The sequence below is a fragment of the Marasmius oreades genome, chromosome 8 (genome assembly GCF_018924745.1).
Source record: "Marasmius oreades isolate 03SP1 chromosome 8, whole genome shotgun sequence".
In the NCBI taxonomy this organism is placed as follows: domain Eukaryota; kingdom Fungi; phylum Basidiomycota; class Agaricomycetes; order Agaricales; family Marasmiaceae; genus Marasmius; species Marasmius oreades.
This window is the reverse complement of record NC_057330.1, coordinates 23103-41706: the sequence shown is the minus strand read 5'-3', so window position 1 is coordinate 41706 and position 18604 is coordinate 23103. Positions and strand designations below refer to the sequence as shown.

Sequence of the window (18604 nt, the reverse complement as noted above, 5' to 3'; positions counted from 1 at the left end):
CTTGAGTGTTGCGTACGATAGGTGGCGTCGCCTTGCTCAAGTCAACGAGTGAGGCTATAATTGAAGACATTGGGTAGTGTGATGGGAGAGGGAATATGAGGAACTGTTGAGAGGTGACAGGAGGAGAAATGGTAGAAGAGGACAGTAATGTGATTCGCTGATGAATAGCGCGTTATTCAGGTGAAAGTCCTTCTTGGGGCGTACGGCAAACACATTCTCGAGTTTGAATAGTCTGTTTTGAGAGGAAGTGGTTGGAGCCATTGTATACTTGTACTACGTCTAGGACGTAGAGGACGCAGAGAGGGCCGGCTGTATATATTCCATATAACCATAATCCCCATACACAAGCTAATAATTCTAGTAAAAGAGTGAGGTTATAGGCAGATAAGCGAAAGACATTCCAGCACACGCACCTAACAAGTCCTATTACTGTCCCCATTTTTACTGTCCAAAGCGAAAAGTAATTTCATGCCACGTCGTCAATTCAAAACTTGATGTGGCTTCACGTTGAAGGCTTCAAAGCGGAAACACTCAGATCATGGAAATAATGAGAAGTGACCCACACACACCTATTTAAGGCCGGACTAATAGTGCCAGGAATTTTGGTAGAACGGGCGCTCTGGCGATTTTCAGAATACCCATCTGGACATTACAAGAAGCTCGAGTCAGGTTTTCTGGCTCATGGCATGGCCGTCCGATGTGAGGAATAGAGGGATCTACGAGATTGAGGTGTGGTGGGTAGGAACAGATGTAAGTGAGTAGGAGGGAGTAGAACCGTGTACGCACGGCGCTTGTAAACTTGAGCCGCGTAGAAGGCCTCTGAGGCCCCTCTCTCATGGCTTTTTTGGGGGCCTGACAGGCCTTTACGTGGCTGTCAAACTCCAGCCTGAGGTGGTGATGGAATAAGATCGGAGCACTTCTGGTTGTCAAACTTTATTTAGGTTTCAGAAAATGCCGCCGCCTCCAGTCCTTGGACCAGTCAAGAATTGATTTCGAATGGGCGATTAGAATAATGTTTGTAGATTAGGAGTTTTGTTGTAGAGTTCTTTTCGCTTTTGACCGAAACCACCCACAAACGCCCGTCGGGTAATCCGCTAACACCATCAACGTAGGCTCTAATCGGAACGAGTCTATCTTCAGTGTACGTACCTACTTTCATTTGGCATTTCCGGGTGCGTCGAAGGATTCTCCATTTTTGAGACTCGGGACCAACGGATCACCCGACCGTGTGACAGTTTAAGATGGGACCGGAACGATCGTATATCTCATCACCGTGATGTTACTTTCTTACTACTTGACGGTAAAGGGAGATGGAATACTAGCGTCAAATCACTTGACTGTTACCTCCGATATTTGCTCATATATTCATTGTGCATCATGATGCTCCTTCCCAGCTCGATAGACACCATTCACCCCCCACTAAGTACATTTATTCATACGACAGGTAATTAAAGCTCAACTTTCAATTACTCAGCCTGGCAGAGGAGTACAAAGGATCTGGAACACAGAGGCGAGACACGAAGAACGGGATTCAACCTGTCGGGCCGGGTGAGTCTAGTAGAACCTCCGGACGAAAAAAGAATAATAGAATAACAGGTTATTAGCAAGTCACAACGCTCACCTGAGCTTCTTTTTTCCCTTCGGCAACCATCCATGCCGATTCCCTGTTATTGGTCAAGATACTGATGAGGGTTTGACGTTTAACGCTCAATTCAGGCTCGAAAATAACATGATCCACGTACATGTATTTGTTACTGTCAGGTGGGTACCCGGGGGCAGGCTCAATAACCCATTCTTCAGCTGGGGGTTTTCCTTCAGTCAAGACAGCACAAACCAACCCATCGGTCGGAGAGGTGTAGCTGCCCCTGTTGAATAAAATGTATGTGTCTGGTTCGGATCCTTGCTCAATGTTCCACTGTAAGGAGAGTAAAAAAAAACGGGCAATGAGCTCGGAACATAAACTGTCTGTCTAAACTCCAGATCAAGTTTGACGACTGACCACTGCAAAGATTGGCGGAACATCCTTGATATGCCTGAGAACAGCTCTGGGATTCGAACTGGTTTCCACGGGAAGGGCAATGGGTTTGCCGCGAATATCATAGATGAAGTGATATCCAGAATGGAGAGACATTTTTATGCTAAAGAACGATGTGGAGAGCTTTTTATACTAGTCAATACCGAGGATTACAAATGTATTAGCAGGTTCTTCCATAAAATCAGTTATGGCGCTCAAAAAACAATACCGTACTGATTTTTGGGGAACGTAATCAGTGAGCACCGATTCTGGACAAAGTTGAATGGAGATGTGTGTCTTCGAGTGGAAACTTCCGGGCAGGTGAGCTTGACTGCTTGGGAAACCGAATAAAAGGGTAGGTGGCTGACGTATCATGCAGCGTGTGACATAACAACGCGATATCTTTCGTAAAACTTGTGCCGGATGCTGTATACAGTATACTGTAATTCAACTCATACCGGGAGTGGAGCGGAAGTGTAAGGACATTTTAAGGTTCTATTTCCAGACATAACACCACCAACCCCACAGACCCCAGACCATTTATTCACCAAGTAAAATAGTAACAGTCTAGCCGTCCGACAGACGAAAGCCCATGGGAGAATTCCCGTTGTCTCGTCAAATAGCCCTAAATTACTGCTGAGTGGTCGCTAGCGCAAACCTGCCGAAGGTTCTCAACAGTTCTCACCGGATGTGCCGACGCAGCCACGGGACATGCATCCAGAGCATTGGGGATTGTTCTTAGAAAGTTCAAATCATTTTTAGCTCCCGATTTCGAGCCCCGAATATTATTATTATTAGGAAATTAAATCCTTCATTGGACCCCGTAGGATGCCGAAGGACCCGACGTACATGTACGGTGTGCCTAACATTATGTACGTCGGCGTATATCGGGTGTGGCCGTTCCGGAAACCATTAGGGTATGCCCCGTGTATACGCCGCAGTCAGCCCATTTAACACATACGTTGGTCGGTATCACGGGGCGAACACTAACAAAAACCTCATGGCAACTCACCCGAAACACGTCCGAAACCAAAAGCAAGCAAGTCGAACTAGCGCTGGCACTTCGTTACTAAATAAACCTCATTTGTAGTCACCCATAGTGTTTCTGTCTGCTTTCTGAAGCATACGGTCATTTGTGTCTATGAACTATATAGAATCTCGTCCCGATCATCCTCATCGGGGATGTAAAACGTATCCTCCATATCGTGTTGTAAGATGTGTGGCACCCTTGTGTTGTATCCATTGCTCGAAGATAACGTCTTCTCTTCAAATGTCGCCAGCACATGGTAAGCCAGACTTGCCAATATTGAGCGTAGTTTTGGATGATCCAAGCATTCATTGATCACCGCAATATAGTCATTGTTGTATAGTGCGTTGAAAATTGATGGTTTTATTCCCACCACGATACCGAAGAACATGTTCCTTCTACCTGTGATTGTTGGTGTTGCCAAACACTTGAACATCGCATGGATTTCGTCTTCTACATGTGATTTGCAGAGTCGGCACACCCTCTGTTCTTTTGGGACTCTTTTAGCACCCCAATGAAGGGTCTCAACGGCGAGGCGATGGGTTGACGTGATTAGGCGTGTGAGTGACTTTCGGTGCTCTGCAGTGGGAACGAGGAGGTGGGGTTGAAGTTTACCTAATGATGACCTCATGTCATTATAGTCGAAATGATCAGGAGAAGGGTGCCGGCTCTGTAGGATATATAATTTCTTCGACTCGTGCATCTTCATAAGAACGTTCTCCCATGTGGTACATTCTATTTCTTTGATGACCTTTGTTATTTGTTCGCTCGATGTTAGCCAGTTTCCGTTTAATACAGGGTGGTGTTGGAGGTGATCGTTGGAGATTACAGTGACAATGTCACGCACCCAACAATCGTCGCCGTTGATGAAAAGGGAATGACATTCTCGCAGGGCTGCGTGTGCGAGGCGTGTGGGTGGAAGTTGAGAGAGGTATAATAGGTATCGAAGTGTCAGTACTATCCTTCTTGTTTGAATGGGCATAAGCCCAGTCTCGGTGTATAGGAAAGATGATTCAGAGCGACAGTGTACACCCAGCATACGTCTGAGGAAGTACTTCTGTACATCATCAAAATCATCGAGGGAGTTCCTTGTCGCTTCTACCACAATTTCGCAACCAAAAGTGAGGTGTGGGTCCACTCTTGCCTGGTATAGCCATCTTGCTTCTCTAGGAGGTAGATCCCCAACCATATTTTCCATTGCAAACGTGGCGACTGCGACACTCTTCCCTTTTCTGGCACGGTTTTTGATATGTTCAACGAAAAATGATTTACGGGAGGTTGTTGAAGAGAAAACAATGCCGACATAAGCAAAGTTTCCGACGTGCTTGAGGGATTGATTGGCAATGTAGAAGTGGATGTTAGGAATTGGTCTCGGTATCTTCCCGAGAAGCATCCATTCGGACTTGCTCGCATTAATGACGTGCATGTTCACGCTGCACCACTTCAAAATTTGGTCTATTTTGTTCTGGAGGCCATGTGGTGATAGTGAAAAGAGTACGACGTCGTCAGCCTGTTCGAGATGGGAGACCTTTCGTCCATCAAGGACAACATCGTCTTCATGCTCTGTCACAAAATTCGGTAAGTCCGAAAAGAAAACATTCCACAGTATTGGGGACGCGGTGTCTCCAGTCAGGAGGCCAATCGTGGACTTAAACGTATCCGACCAATCGTCTCCGTTTCGTACGACATATGTCATATCCGTATAGATGTGACGAAGCCAGTCAAAAAATTTTCCGCCAATCCCTTTCTGGTGTAGTTTTGTCCACAAGGCTGGTAAGTCGGTCCATGGGTACGCATTCTGTAGATCAATGAAGCACACATATAGGGTCTTGTTCATTGACTTCGCCTTGTCTCGTGCGCAGTGGAGAATGAAAGAGTTGTCGTGGGTACGATGGCCAGCTCGAAAGCCGTTCTGGGAGTCTGGCATTACCTGTTCGTCCTCTGCCCATTCTCGTACCCGTGCATCAAGTAGCAGCGTGAGACTCTTAAGCAAGCAACTCTCCAGCCCAATGATCCTATAGCTTTCAGGGTCATATGGGTCCTTGTGTTTCTTCACGAGGCCAATCAGCACTGTCAGTAGCCATTCCTTTGGAGAGTCTTGACGATCTAGGCATGCCTGAAAGAGTTCCACCAGTGCCGAGTTAGGTATTCGGCATATGAGGCGATAAGAAACTTTGTCCATCCCCACTGCGGAGCGAGCCCCATGATTTTTCAGCTTCTTCTTCAGCCACGTCACTTCACCATCTGTAATATCACGACTCCAATACTGCTTCTGGGAGCAATCGATCGTTACGGAGGGTATGCCAGATGCAAAATCATCATATATTTTCCGGTATGTTGGGTCAAAATGGGCAGGCGGAGGAATGGGGGGATTTAGTCTAGTCTCAAACACGCCTTTGATTTGGTCCGCTGTCACCTTGTTTGGTCGTGATTTGCTATCTGACCATTCCCGGATGACCTTCCAGAACTGCGCACCCGTTGTCGCTGAGAGTAAGCTACGAAGATTTTCCCATTGGCGTATACGTTCGGCCACACGGTTTCTATGTGCAGACGTTTGCGATACCTGAAGAGGGCGATCTGGTAATTCCGTGCTTCTCTTTTTGGCGAGACTGTCGCCATTCAGCACTTGGCGTAGCGGCGTGGTCACCTTCTCGTACACCAGGGTATCAGGGTCATGATGAGGGACAGATAGAGTCGTGTTCTGTTCGACTTCAGGCGTTTGCCATAGTGGAGCCTTCTCTTTAACCGCTAACGTTGACATGTAGAGGGCCGACTTGCTGTGGTCATTCCAGTTTACAGTTACCATTCTGAACTCTATGGGAGCCGAACGTCTTGCGATTGTATATACGCATCGCTTCAGCAAGTCAGAGTCCTGAACTTTCCAGCCATTTTCGGCATCTTTCCCTACTGTGTAGCAGAGAGTTTGTATCAGATTCTCGTTTGGCAGGTAGATCCGAAGTGACTTGAGTGGGTCTGCGGTCTCTACTGTATGCAATATGGCGAAGAGGAGTGACCTGCAAATGTATATCATTTGATATAGTCAGTTATATAGACTACCATCTGGTATATGGATGGGGTAGACCTGCGGATTGACTGATTCCCCGGAACACGTCTTGCGATATTTTTTGTGCAGTTTGGCCCCCAAAAAACAGAAGAAGCTGCTTCGATCGCTGCAGGTGACCCACTTTTTCCTCTGAATGCCTGTATATGAACAGTGTGATTGGGAGTGACGTATATCGCATTCCCGTATAGTCGACGAGTTAACTCCAAGTCATCCACTGCCGCTTCAACTGTTTTCTGTGCTAGTCGGTCCAGGAATGACGGCTCGTCCGTGAATAGATGGTCAAGGTCGAAGTGCTTTTGATGGTGTACATTATTTGAGGGCAGTTTTGAGATACGTAGTGTCAGTGTCAATGTTGCGTGGTCTGAGTCATCCGGGAATCGGTCGACAACGGTTAGATTGGCTGATATAGAAGGCAGCAGGTCCTTCGATGCGATAATGTAGTCCACTGTAGCATTACCGCCATGGAAGGAAGTGTACAATCCTGGTACGTCTCTGTCAAACCTTGTTCCATTCAGGATTACCAAATCCCGCTGTGTACAGATATCGACGAGCCATCTTCCTCTGGTGTTTGTGGAAGTGTCAGACGATGTACGCGGTGCCACGGATGGTGCAGGGGATAATGATGCTGTTCGCCCATTGGAGTCACAGCATAATAAAACGTGCTTGCCTGAGCATCCGGTGATCTGTAGCAGTTCTTCCATCTTATCCTTTGGATGAACTGGCGACTTCATGGTCCATGAACTGTTGTCAGGCGGCATATATGCTGCCACAAGAAAGAAGGATGAGAATTCGAGGACGATGACATCCTCACTGCCCAAATCTCGCCTTTCGTGGAACAGGTGAGTCAAGTTTCCCCTGAAAATTACTGCTACCCCTCCATGCGACGATGTTCCTCGGGTAGAGCTGGGTCTTGAATTTGCACAGATATCATAGCCCTTTGGTAGTCGAATGATTTTCTCTTGTTCAGGTAGGAGCCACGTCTCATGTATCACATTGAAGTGTGCATTAGCCATGAACGAGGCGATATGTGGGTCATTCATTTTCAGGTCAAGGAGACCACGTATATTCCAGGCATTGATCGTAAGGTCAAGGTAGACATCATCCTGAGACATCATTCTGAGATTATCATGTAGTGAGATAGTATTTACAAGAATCGGTAAGTTCGGTTGAGCATTGGATATGTAAAGTGGGGGATAATTCACCGGGTGGACGGACCCGCACCGTACGATGCATGTAGATCATTATCGTCATCATCCTTCTGGATCTCTCCCCATAGTCGACCCTCATCACCAACACGGCATGCATTGAGTATCTCCACGAATTCCTTCGCTGTTTCCCTGGAGCGAAAGTGTATTTCGATAAACCCATATTTTCCCCTGACCCATTTTGCGAACGTAACAGCGATTGGGGGGAAGTTGAAGGTGTTCAGTACCTTACCGACAATATCCATTGGACGGTTGGTGGAGGTCATGGCTCCCATATGTACCACGGTAGAATAATCTGGTTTGTTGCGCTTTACATTGCCTCGGTCGAACCCCCTCTCTGCTGGCCTCTTCCCTTTCGAGTTGCTATTCGGAAAGAGCTCAACATGGGAGAAGGCGTTGTCGGCCGTTGACGACCAAAACGGAGACGGGGTCATTACGGCCGCCCCGATGTTGGTGGTAGACGGCTTGGGCGTGCCGGTATGTGTTACCGGTTGTGCATTCACATGCGAAGCCACCGCCGGGATGGCAGTCAGTGGAGGCAGAGGAGGAAGAGGACTTTGTTGCGCCTGGACAGACGATATGCTGGTCCTGAGACTGGACATTGCTTCTTGTGCTTCGGTGCGAGTCAGGAATTGGGAGGATACAAGGTCGGCGAGGTCATTATAGGCCTTTCGCGTGTCACCAAGAATCCTATGCGAGTCTCGTTGTTGTTCTTCAAGGTGGTGAACTGTCGCGAGTATATCCTGTAGGACAGGGTCTTGCCGTTGGGGTAGATGTGTCTGACTATCTCGCAGGTTCTCCACGGCTTGTTGGACATGATTCTGATGGTACAGCATGTCTTCTCGGAGAACGCGAAGTGATTCGTTGGAGGAAGCAATGGAATCCTCCAAGCTGTCGAGTCTCAGCGTAACTCCGTCAACATCCGCTTTCACTTTGAGAATGTTTGAGTCCAGTCGATCCCTATTACCCTTCCACGTCTCGTCTACTTTTGGCAGCAATCCATCGGTCGGCCGTGCATCTCCGGCGTTGACATCAGTTATTGAAGAGGTGAGTCGCAGCTGACGTTGGGACGTAGTGCGTGAAAGCAGTCTACTCTTTGCAGTAGTAGGCGTAGATGGCGTATTGGCGGTCGCCGTGGACGTTGCATGCGAGACAGTAGCTGTAGAGGTAGGTCGGTTACTTTGCAGTGAGGGTGGGTCTCTACCTCTCGCGATCGCTGCCGCAATGTCGGATAAGGGCGTCAGAGGTGGATGAGAGTCGGTCGTTGCGGGGTGATCTTGCTCCGTGGCAGTGTTGGTACCAGTCTGTGTGCCGGGTTCGGGTGAGGAGGAGTGTTGTGCTAACGTGCCAGGGGGTAGTTGGGGACTGGTCATGACTTGGGATCACTTTGCAGTGCGTGTAGAAAGCCATGGTATTTTAAACGTTCAGTTGAGTACCACAAATCCGGTGTTCGCACATCCCATATGCTAGAGAGTAGATAGGAGGTCGATCAACCAGTGTGCAAGAATGGAGTGATCGGTTGGCAAGAGGTGTACGCGCATTGGGATCTCAGTGGCTTCACGGCGCAGTGGAAAAACTTCCCGTTCGCTGCCCTATGGCCTCGATATACCGCGTGTTGTATGTAGCGAGTCATGTAGGAGGTCGGGGGACAGCGACATCGTGACGATGTGCTAGCAGAGTTGTGTCGAGCGAAATCGCTCAGCATGATTTCGTCATGTGGTCTATCATCAGTAAGTGCTTGCCAGCAAATGTGGTATGGGGCCATTAGATCAACATTAGATTCCGTTGTAGGGAGATGCCAGCTCAACCTTCCGATGTGCCTGAGACATCTTTGCTGAGTCTAAGTTGTAGTAGACCGAGTTTCCTATGTTGCGATACCGGGTAGTACGAGATGAGAGAGCCCTTGGTGATGCGTAGTACTCGCATTCGAAATCGTTGTGATGTCAAGCATGGAAGCGTAGCGGTTGTGGACAACGAGGGAGTCGCCGTTACGATGAGTCATCCAGCGTTGACGATGTGGGATGTTGACAGCATCGTCGCATTAATAGTGACAGCCATTCTTCGGCACTTCCTCTATACCGTCACAACAACTCCATCTCGCACGATACCAGCGACCGGTAGAGAACAGGAAGTCTCTATGGCCAATATCTTTGCACTCTCAGAACAATTTCGTTGTTACTGGTACCGTACCAGGGCCTGTGGTCGCTTATTCTAGCCAATCCGAATTCTGAAGATCTGAATACCGGTCGTTCGTGCTAGTAGCGAACCACGGCCTCTGGTATCTTAGTCAAGCCAATCCGAATTGTTAACTGAGGTTTTAAATGTAGTTGGTTGAGTTCTTGTCTTTTATCGTGAGCACGAGGAGGACATGGTGGTAGTCGTGTTGTAGAAGCATGAAATCATCCTCGAGCCACGTGCCTATGGGAATCCGAATTCTTAATCGGCTATAACTCCGAGTCCGTGTTCCGCTTCGCCTTTGACCTGAACACCCACCATCGCCCATACCCTGTTAGCCAACACACTTTACTCGAGGTCTTACAATTACGGGTCTCGCCAAAGTTACCGGAGCACAATTAAAGGTAATACCTAGTTGATACCTAGTATACTTTTCTCGGCGGCATGCGCTATTCTTTTCGTTGATCAACCTTACCCAGATTAGCACGGCGCACCACTTTAATACTGTGTCTTCCTTACCAGCGCATCAAATTATCCTTAGTCTGGGGGACAGGGCCTTCAATTTCAGGCATACAACAAAAATAACACAAATTCGGTAAACTAAAATCGTACCCGGTAAAACAGGCATCTCGCTCAAGGAATCCGTCTGCAGCTGATCAGAAACTTACGGGACTTCCGATCGACTCCACTGGCAACGTTGTTTTATTCATCGACCACGGAAAAACAAGGGGCCTTGGAGAACTAGTCGAGTACAGGTATTATGCTGCCATTGAACTCTATCCAGCTCCAAACATTCGCGCTTCGCATTCCTTGTAATGGAAGGATCTGCCAATGTCCGACGGAGTGGCTCAAAAAATGTTCGCACTCCATGACCCAAGATGTCCGGCATAATGATTGCAGACTCACGTGTCACGTCCGGACATTATGTCGCTTATGTTGCTTCATTTACATAATCTTCCCTGGCCGCAGGTCGCATACTACGTTAATACTTAGTGGTGGTGACGGAGTACTAGCGGGATAGGGTTAGATAACTCGCCATTAGAACTTTGGAATGTCATCCAATAGGCAAGTTCAGCCGAACGTTCCGATGGTTTCGGGGGTTTGATTTAGAAAGAGTAGGTAGGAAGAACTCTTTCCACTCGACGCCTGTGCTGCGCCGTGCTTGCGAATCTCAATCCCCGACAGGTCAAATCAGACGAAGACACAATTTTCAATTTCTCTGTACCAGTACCACAGTTGTACTACATATACTACAACCTCAATCAATTCAAAACGTCAAAGCTGACGACCGATTTCTCATGTATCAGCAGCATAAATCTCAAACAAAGACGGTTCAACGTTGTCACGACATTCGATCTGTTGAGTGAGTTAAAAAATAACGGACATGGATCACCAAAATGCAAAACAAAAAAGCTCACGGCATCTTCGCCATCGGGAGCCACCCATCCAAACTTCCTATCTTCCGACAGGATACTATTTTGCAGTCAGCTTCAAACCACAGCTCCCAAATATAACAAATATACACGTACATGAATTTTCCCTCATCGGAGGCGGGTTCAATCCTCCATACCTGTTGTGTTTCGTTCAACCACACAAAATTATTCATGCAGGCTGCAGGTTTGCCCCCGTTGTATAAATAGTACGTGTTGGTGTCAGAAAGAGACTTGACCTCCCACTGTGAGGGAAAGATGTGATCAGCGACCCTCTGTCAGCGCTTGAGTTTCAGTGGATGACTGACCGTTGCAATTTCGGGTCGAACGGCCTTATTGTACTTGAGAACCGGTTGGGGATAAGCATCATTCATACGAGCAACGGGGTAGATGTGACCCGGTGTATGGGCCGCGAGGATGAAATAATCTCCACTTTCGAGAGGCATTTGGATATGAACTTGATAGGAGATATAGGGAGGTTTTTATAATCGGATACAATATAAGTTACCGATTCTTGTCAATAATCGTAAAAATGATAACTAGATTCTTTTAACCAATACGAACGGGGTGTCCATTCCAGTTTGACTCCAGTGGGAATGACCGAATACCAAGTTGGTGGTGCTCTGACGTCACTTCGTGGGTGTGTAAAAATAAATCAAAAGCGGACGAATACCACCAATACCAAAAAATAATAAAAAATAAAAAATAAATCACGGAAAGGCCCCACCTCCCTCGGTTGCCGTGTACATGACGATCACATCGGACCCATCCTTAGAGCTCCCCACTCACGTTCGACCAGCCGAACAGTCGAATAGTGACAGTCTGAATTCAGGGAGCTGGTACTTACTGTTCAAGTTGGAGTCGAATCTGTTGGATTTTAAGCCCCAATCCAACAGTAAGCCTTCTATTTGGTTTCCGAAGCAGTGAAACCCCACCACTTGAAAGCTGGTATTCACGCTGGAATGGAAAGGCCTTTAACCTTTTATATCAGTTAGATGAATCTAATTATTATTTTACAATTGTCAACCAGGAGGGTACTTACAGTGCGTTGAGGCAATGATATCCAGCTGTATTACTAGCAAGCATGAGGAGCTCCACGTCTCCCACAACTGATTTCCTGGAAAGTTGTTGTGTGAGTGGCAAGATACTTATAAGCCTCAACCATCGAGTATAAAAGCTCCCCACAACTCTCAAAGTTCATTACTCAAATATCCAAATGCCTCTCGAAGAAGGAAATTACTTCATCTCTTACCATACATTTCCTGGGGATTACCCCATTGCTCGTCGCCTGATTGACGACGGTACTTATCCCAAAGCGGTTGTCAAGCATGCTGAGCCCATTCCACCCGAATTTGCAATGGTAAGTTATCCGCAAAAACTCAAGCTTTGACCGAGGGTCACTCATCGCATTTCCCCGCTTATAGTGGAAGGTCCAGCCAATTTTGAAGCCCAACACATTCTTTTTATGGAACGGGGACAAACCCGCTGCCTGCATCGATAACTTGGTCTGGTTGAAAGAAGAAGGTCCGCAGGTATGGGTTATTGAACCTGGTCCTTCGCCGGGAACATATGTGTACGTATATATTGTATATTTCGTTATACCTTGGAAGTGTGGTTGAAGCTGACCGCACAACAGTATCCTGTCGGATGATAAGAAATTTGGATGGGTGGTTCCTGACGGCACCGGAGACAAAGATCAGGTGAGCTTTTTTGGTTTTGTTTGGCGGTCTATGTCCGTTGGTTTTTAACTCGCCCAACAGGTCGGATGTCGTGATGACGCTGAGCCATCTTGGTTCCATATTGTTCCTGCTGATCCTCAGGAATGAGAAATCGGCTGTAAGCTTTGAGGTTGTAGTATATGTAGTACGAATGTGGTATTGGTACTGAGAAATCGAAAGTTGTGTCTTCGTCTGATCTGATCTGTCGTGGATTGAGACTCACAAGCACGCCGGAGCAAGGGCGTCGAGTGAAAAAGAAATTCTTCATCCGTACTCTTTCTAAATCAAGACCTCACCCCGAGAACACCGGAACGGCTGGTTGAATTTGCCTATTGAGTAACGGTCCAATGGTCGTAGTTAGCTATACCTATTCTGTCGTTTCATGCATTTTGTTTAAACGAGAGACGTCGCGACGTCTGTCTCAAAGTCAAAAATTGAGTTTGAGATCTCAAAATCTCAATCTCAATTCCAGTATCTGAGTCTCCATAGTAGCTGAGGTGAGGCATACAGTAGTCCATAAAATAATGTTATAACTTATTCTCAAAATTTCAACAGAACTCAATATATTTAATGTCTCAATTGTTCAAATCTCAAAATTATTTTACAATCTCAAAAACTCAACTCAGGCTCAAATTTGAGATAAGGTTGAATTTATGGTTCTGAGAAGGATATGAGTTTAAATATCTAGAGAGAAGAGATGAGCCAAGTATATTTATGTATGTATGTATGTACAGTATATAACTTATCAATCTGAAGCATTAGAATTGGTGTTATTTTCCTTAGGAAGGGACGAAGAGTAGTGTTAGCAATTGTGATTGCGTTGCATGCGCGCGCACGCTATATCACGGACTTAGGAATTTTTCGGGAAGTCAAAAAATTCCTAAGTCCGTGATATAGCGTGCGCGCGCATGCAACGCAATCACAATTGCTAACACTACTCTTCGTCCCTTCCTAAGGAAAATAACACCAATTCTAATGCTTCAGATTGATAAGTTATATACTGTACATACATACATACATAAATATACTTGGCTCATCTCTTCTCTCTAGATATTTAAACTCATATCCTTCTCAGAACCATAAATTCAACCTTATCTCAAATTTGAGCCTGAGTTGAGTTTTTGAGATTGTAAAATAATTTTGAGATTTGAACAATTGAGACATTAAATATATTGAGTTCTGTTGAAATTTTGAGAATAAGTTATAACATTATTTTATGGACTACTGTATGCCTCACCTCAGCTACTATGGAGACTCAGATACTGGAATTGAGATTGAGATTTTGAGATCTCAAACTCAATTTTTGACTTTGAGACAGACGTCGCGACGTCTCTCGTTTAAACAAAATGCATGTATTTACTGACCTATTATACTGCTAGCACCCAGTACTCCGTCGCCTGTCCGCCTTTCCCTATTGATAAGCATTCAAATTACCGTGCTGGTAGTCAATGGAGAACGCTCGGACACGTGAGCCTGCAATCATACCGGATACTCAGACTGTATTGCCGGATAGTGGAACGAGAACATTTTCTTTGAGCCACTCCATCGGAGTTCGACAAAGTCCTCCATTACAAGGAAAGCGAAGCCTGTCAATGGCAGCCACGTTTTCCTCCGTGATGATGAATAAACGACGTTGTCAGTGGAGTCGAAGTCCGGTAAGTTTAAGTTTATGATCCGCTGCAGATGGTTTCCGACTTGGCGAGATGCCTGTTTTACCGGTGTGGTGCTGGGGTATTGGCCTCATTAGAATTGGACCCGTCTTTCAAGGAGCTCTCTTCTCACGTCCAACCAGTCGAACAGTGACAGGTGAATATCTTTAGCACGGACCCGGAATTTAGAAGAAATTAGCCGGTATCATCTTCTGACCACTATCATTAGCCTGGGCCTTTAGATCCTTGTATGAACCCCGAAGCGTTTTGAAGTACGCCGGCGCACGTTGAGCGTTTTGAAGACCCGTGTAAATTTGTATTCTGTACCTGTAGCTGACTCAATCGGGCGACGATTGAAGACCATGCGATCGGTGGACACGTACTACATGTGAAGGAACGGAGCTTCGCGTATTTGTTGGCTTTCTATATCGCGACAGCTTCCAAGTTACCAGTCTCCTTGGTTGGATATGCTCCACACTCATTACAACAACAACCGTGAAGCATCATGCATCAGCGCTCAGGCTTTATTAGCCTTCTATTTGGTTCCCCGAGGCGGTGAAATTGAGAAACCCCACCTTCCCTATCATTGGGGTAAATCCACATGTTGTCTGTCAGGACCCCTGGCAATGAGGCCATGTGGCCAGATCCATGCCCTATCCGGATAGGAATGGGAAGCAACCTTTGGAATCCCTGATAAGGCTGAAATTTCGCCGATCTATGGGCCACGATCCCTGGGCCAATTTCTGTACACCGTAGGGCAGCTGGCTCGCCTTTTCGTTCATATTTACAAAACAATAACTAGGTAGGTTGCCCAAAGAAAGTACTAGTCCGGATAAAACCAAGCCCTGGACGTTCGGATAGTGTTTGGATCCATATGGTCGAAGTCAGAGAAGAAATTTGTGGTGTGCGCCCAGGAAATAACTCCGTTGGCGAGGTTTGTACGTGATTCACCCAGCGAAACATCCAAGTCATTTTTCGAAGGTGAAATAATGAACTGAAAATAGCATAGGAATCTATTCCGTCAACGCCGAGACCATGGGACGTACCCCGCTTGAACACACTGTGCCACTGATAGTATTTCAGCAGTCTGTCTGTCCCTACTAGCTGTCAAACAGAGATGTCCTATGGGGCCGGTATCTTCTCTCCATATTGATATCATTTCCATCCCTACTATTTTCGGTCATTTTCTCACTTTGGCCATGTACTACGCGATCTCGCTAATAACGGAAATTCGTATTGATTCCATTCCAGCTAGTTCCTAGGAAACAAGTCGATTATGGGTTAATTCATCCGTCGTACTGGAGTACTTGCTAGCGAAGGTTTCAAGAAGCTTTTCCCTTAATCCCATTTGGAAGTCAGTGCTTGATTGGTGTTGAACACGCTTGGCCAAAGTGGTGAATTTCGATCGTCGCCCTTGTTTAACTCCGGTGTGAAACTACTGAAGGGTTGCAGCCGGGGTCACCGTTACGTATCATGGGACTAATTAGCTCGGTCGGAAGTGAACGAACGCGTCTTGGAAAATAGAGTCAGATTCTGATGGTGTAACCAAAGACCTTGGGTATACACCTCCCCAAGTATCACACTGACAACTCTCCCAGTGGAGCGGTTAATCTGTCAACCGCTTTGACCACTAGAATTATCCCAGGCCGTGGATACAACGATAGGAAATTCTGCGAATATATTCTGCTGCGGCATATGCCGTGCAAAGCTTTAAAAACTGGCATCCCCCACTGTGACGAACTCATTCCTCTAGCTCACAATGCCGGTTACTCTTCCTGATCTTGACTATCCACATGATGGACTTGAGCCTTACATTTCGAAAGAAATCATGTGCCTTCATCACTTGAAGCATCATCAGGCCTACGTTACGGCCTATAACGCAGCTGAGGAGGCCCTCAAGAAGGCATGTACGCCCAAGGAACAGATCAGGCTACAGGCAGCTATCAATTTCAACGGAGGCGGTGAGTATTTGGCTTTGTAGACCGTTACCAACGTTCCGGTGGCTCATCTCTTCACAGGTCATATCAATCACTCCTTGTTTTGGAAGAACCTTGCACCAAAGGCGTCTGGAAAATGCGAACCATGCGGTGGACTCAAGAAAGCCATCGTTGATGGGTTTGGTAGCGTCGAAAACTTCAAGAAGGAGTTCAATGATACCACTATTGCAATTCAGGGATCCGGATGGGGATGGTTGGTGAGTACTGTTCATGTCGCCTAGGTAGTAAATATCCGGCACGTCGGAAGCCTCTTTGCCCCTTATCTCTATGCTTTGTATATGTTATTAAATGGTGATACTCACTTCCCGATCTGAAGGTTTATAACAACAAAACTAAGCAGATCGAAATCACAACTACTTCAAACCAGGATATCCTCATAGCAAAGTATTGCCCCATTATCGGGGTCGACATTTGGGAACACGCTTTTTATCTCCAGTATAAAAATGTCAAAAAAGATGTACGTTTTATTCTCATCTCACTTCCCGGACAGCTAGTACACCTGGTTCGTCTGACACACTGTTTTCTCTACAGTACTTGGACGCCATTTGGAATGTCATCAACTTCGAAGAAGCCGAGAGGCGCTATCAATGTGCGGCTAGTGGCAAACCGGAATGTGGCTCGCTCTGAACAGCCGAGTTGTTTCAATTTCGGGGTTCATAAGTTTTGTCATAAGCACGGCGTCTTCGTAGAACTTGAAAATCTTAGTCCACCCGTTTATTCACACCTGTACAGTATTGTCTATGTACCAAACTTCTGGCTTCGTTGGCTCCTGCTTTGCGGCTTTCCGTGGTACTGCTGTTCCCGGCCCGAAAGCACACGGAAATTCCCGATCGGACACTCACGGCTATACAATACTTGCCGGAATTGCCGGACGACTCCGTTGTCAGGTTTCTAACCGATACCTGCTCGAATGGAGGATATAACAGACGGGTCTTTTTGATTAGGCTCTCTTATAAGCAAACTATACTAAGTACATAGCAATTGCAAATATTACCACCTTTTTATTAGTATATCTGAGGAGAGATGACCGCTGGTGTTCTCAGCGAGCGCGGCGTTTTTTCAGCGATACGAAGCGTAAAGTCGCGGACTAGGGATTGATTACAGGTGTAAAACAAGTTAAAGTGATTGATATTGTCCATACTGCTATCAATACAGTACTATGAGGCCTACAAAGTCTGTTAGGGTAACATTAGAAGAAAAAACCGAGCCGCTTCTGGGCCATTCTAAGTTACGGACTGGAAGGGGAAAAAATCAACGTAGTCCTATTACTTGGTTCCTCGCCTCAAACACCTGCCCAAATTGAATCCTAAGGTTGTCAGGCGCAACCTCTCCATAATAAACATCTAAGGCGCTAGTCAAAAACTCGGTGGGAACGAAAGAAAAGAAGGTATATCCAGCGGTATGATTGAAACGAGTGTCTAGTTTAGGTTTCAAAACCACAAATTTGAACGGGACGACGAAGGAGTTGGTGGTTTCAATGTGGATGGGGGCTGTGCCATTTTCGACCAGGGTATCTTTGACCTACGTGAAAGAGAGGATCATGGATTATGGATATGCGGTTTGATTGGCAAGCCAAAGACTTACTACGATAGCCACCTAGGGAGTGAAGTTGGTGATACTAGTCGGACTGTCGGCGTATAAGATACTCCGAGTGATATCGAATAGTATATCGTCCTGGGAGATCACGTAGCGTTGGCCGTCATCGTTCTTGACGAACCGTTCTTTTCGTCGATTCGAACCTGATAGATTTGACAGGGTCGATGTCGTTGACGACGAAATTGTACTGGAGCGCCGTCTTTCCAAATACTCTTCTGAACAGAGTGGTACCGGTGATACGGTTGGAGGTGGCGGCAGGAGAAGAGCAGGTTCCTTGGGAGCATGATCCGTCCTTGTCCACCCAAACTAGCTTCACTTCTCTATCGGGATTGTCCTCGACGTCCAAAATCTACATAGGGGTGGCGAAAATTTTCAGTAACGTTGTGTAGGTGGAGCATAGAAGACGACTATGGTCATCGTACCCTAAGAGTGGTCTGCATCAACAAAGTGTCGGAATCGTTCGCGACTGATATACGAGCTTCTCCAACTTGTAATCCCAGGGCTCGATGACGTCCGTGGGAGTAACTGAGGAAGGAACGGTGTTGATCATTCTCTCGAAGCGGGCAGCGCAGGTCTTGTTGAACGTTCCTAGAGAGGATCAGCTAATCAAGCATCATGAATTTCCTACATTTTTTCCCCAAACGAAGAACGGAAATGACGGTACCTGGTTACAACGACCAACCCGACGAAGCAGTCCGTATGAATAGAAAACTCAGATACAGCTGCATA

The 18604-nt window shown here is 46.5% G+C and overlaps 5 protein-coding genes across 5 annotated transcripts; 2 read left to right on the top strand and 3 right to left on the bottom strand.

The window, feature by feature from the left end:
* Positions 1-1470: 1470 nt before the first annotated feature.
* E1B28_011936 (uncharacterized protein) lies at positions 1471-2131 on the bottom strand (the record flags this gene model as incomplete). Its single annotated transcript, XM_043156995.1, has 3 exons — positions 1471-1536; positions 1622-1915; positions 2000-2131. The coding sequence occupies 3 exons, from the start codon at positions 2129-2131 to the stop codon at positions 1471-1473; spliced, it is 492 nt and encodes a 163-aa protein (XP_043004360.1).
* Positions 2132-7207: 5076 nt separating this feature from the next.
* On the bottom strand, positions 7208-8749 carry E1B28_011935 (uncharacterized protein). Its single transcript, XM_043160817.1, has one exon. It carries the CDS (start codon positions 8681-8683, stop codon positions 7304-7306), a length of 1380 nt encoding a protein of 459 aa, XP_043004359.1. The 5' UTR covers positions 8684-8749; the 3' UTR covers positions 7208-7303.
* A 2032-nt stretch (positions 8750-10781) lies between these two features.
* Positions 10782-11361, bottom strand: E1B28_011934 (uncharacterized protein; the record flags this gene model as incomplete). The annotated part of the gene is made up of 4 exons (XM_043156994.1): positions 10782-10841; positions 10904-10958; positions 11015-11160; positions 11224-11361. 4 exons carry the CDS (start codon positions 11359-11361, stop codon positions 10782-10784), a joined length of 399 nt encoding a protein of 132 aa, XP_043004358.1.
* Positions 11362-12131: 770 nt separating this feature from the next.
* Positions 12132-12741, top strand: E1B28_011933 (uncharacterized protein; the record flags this gene model as incomplete). The annotated part of the gene is made up of 4 exons (XM_043156993.1): positions 12132-12275; positions 12340-12488; positions 12552-12615; positions 12676-12741. 4 exons carry the CDS (start codon positions 12132-12134, stop codon positions 12739-12741), a joined length of 423 nt encoding a protein of 140 aa, XP_043004357.1.
* Positions 12742-16041: 3300 nt separating this feature from the next.
* E1B28_011932 (uncharacterized protein) lies at positions 16042-16906 on the top strand (the record flags this gene model as incomplete). The annotated part of the gene is made up of 4 exons (XM_043156992.1): positions 16042-16243; positions 16301-16476; positions 16596-16736; positions 16811-16906. The coding sequence occupies 4 exons, from the start codon at positions 16042-16044 to the stop codon at positions 16904-16906; spliced, it is 615 nt and encodes a 204-aa protein (XP_043004356.1).
* Between the last annotated feature and the right edge of the window lie 1698 nt (positions 16907-18604).

Bases quoted from the DNA above. Each gene is read 5' to 3' on its own strand.
- E1B28_011935 (XM_043160817.1), bottom strand. From the start codon at position 8,683: ATGACCAGTCCCCAACTACCCCCTGGCACGTTAGCACAACACTCCTCC.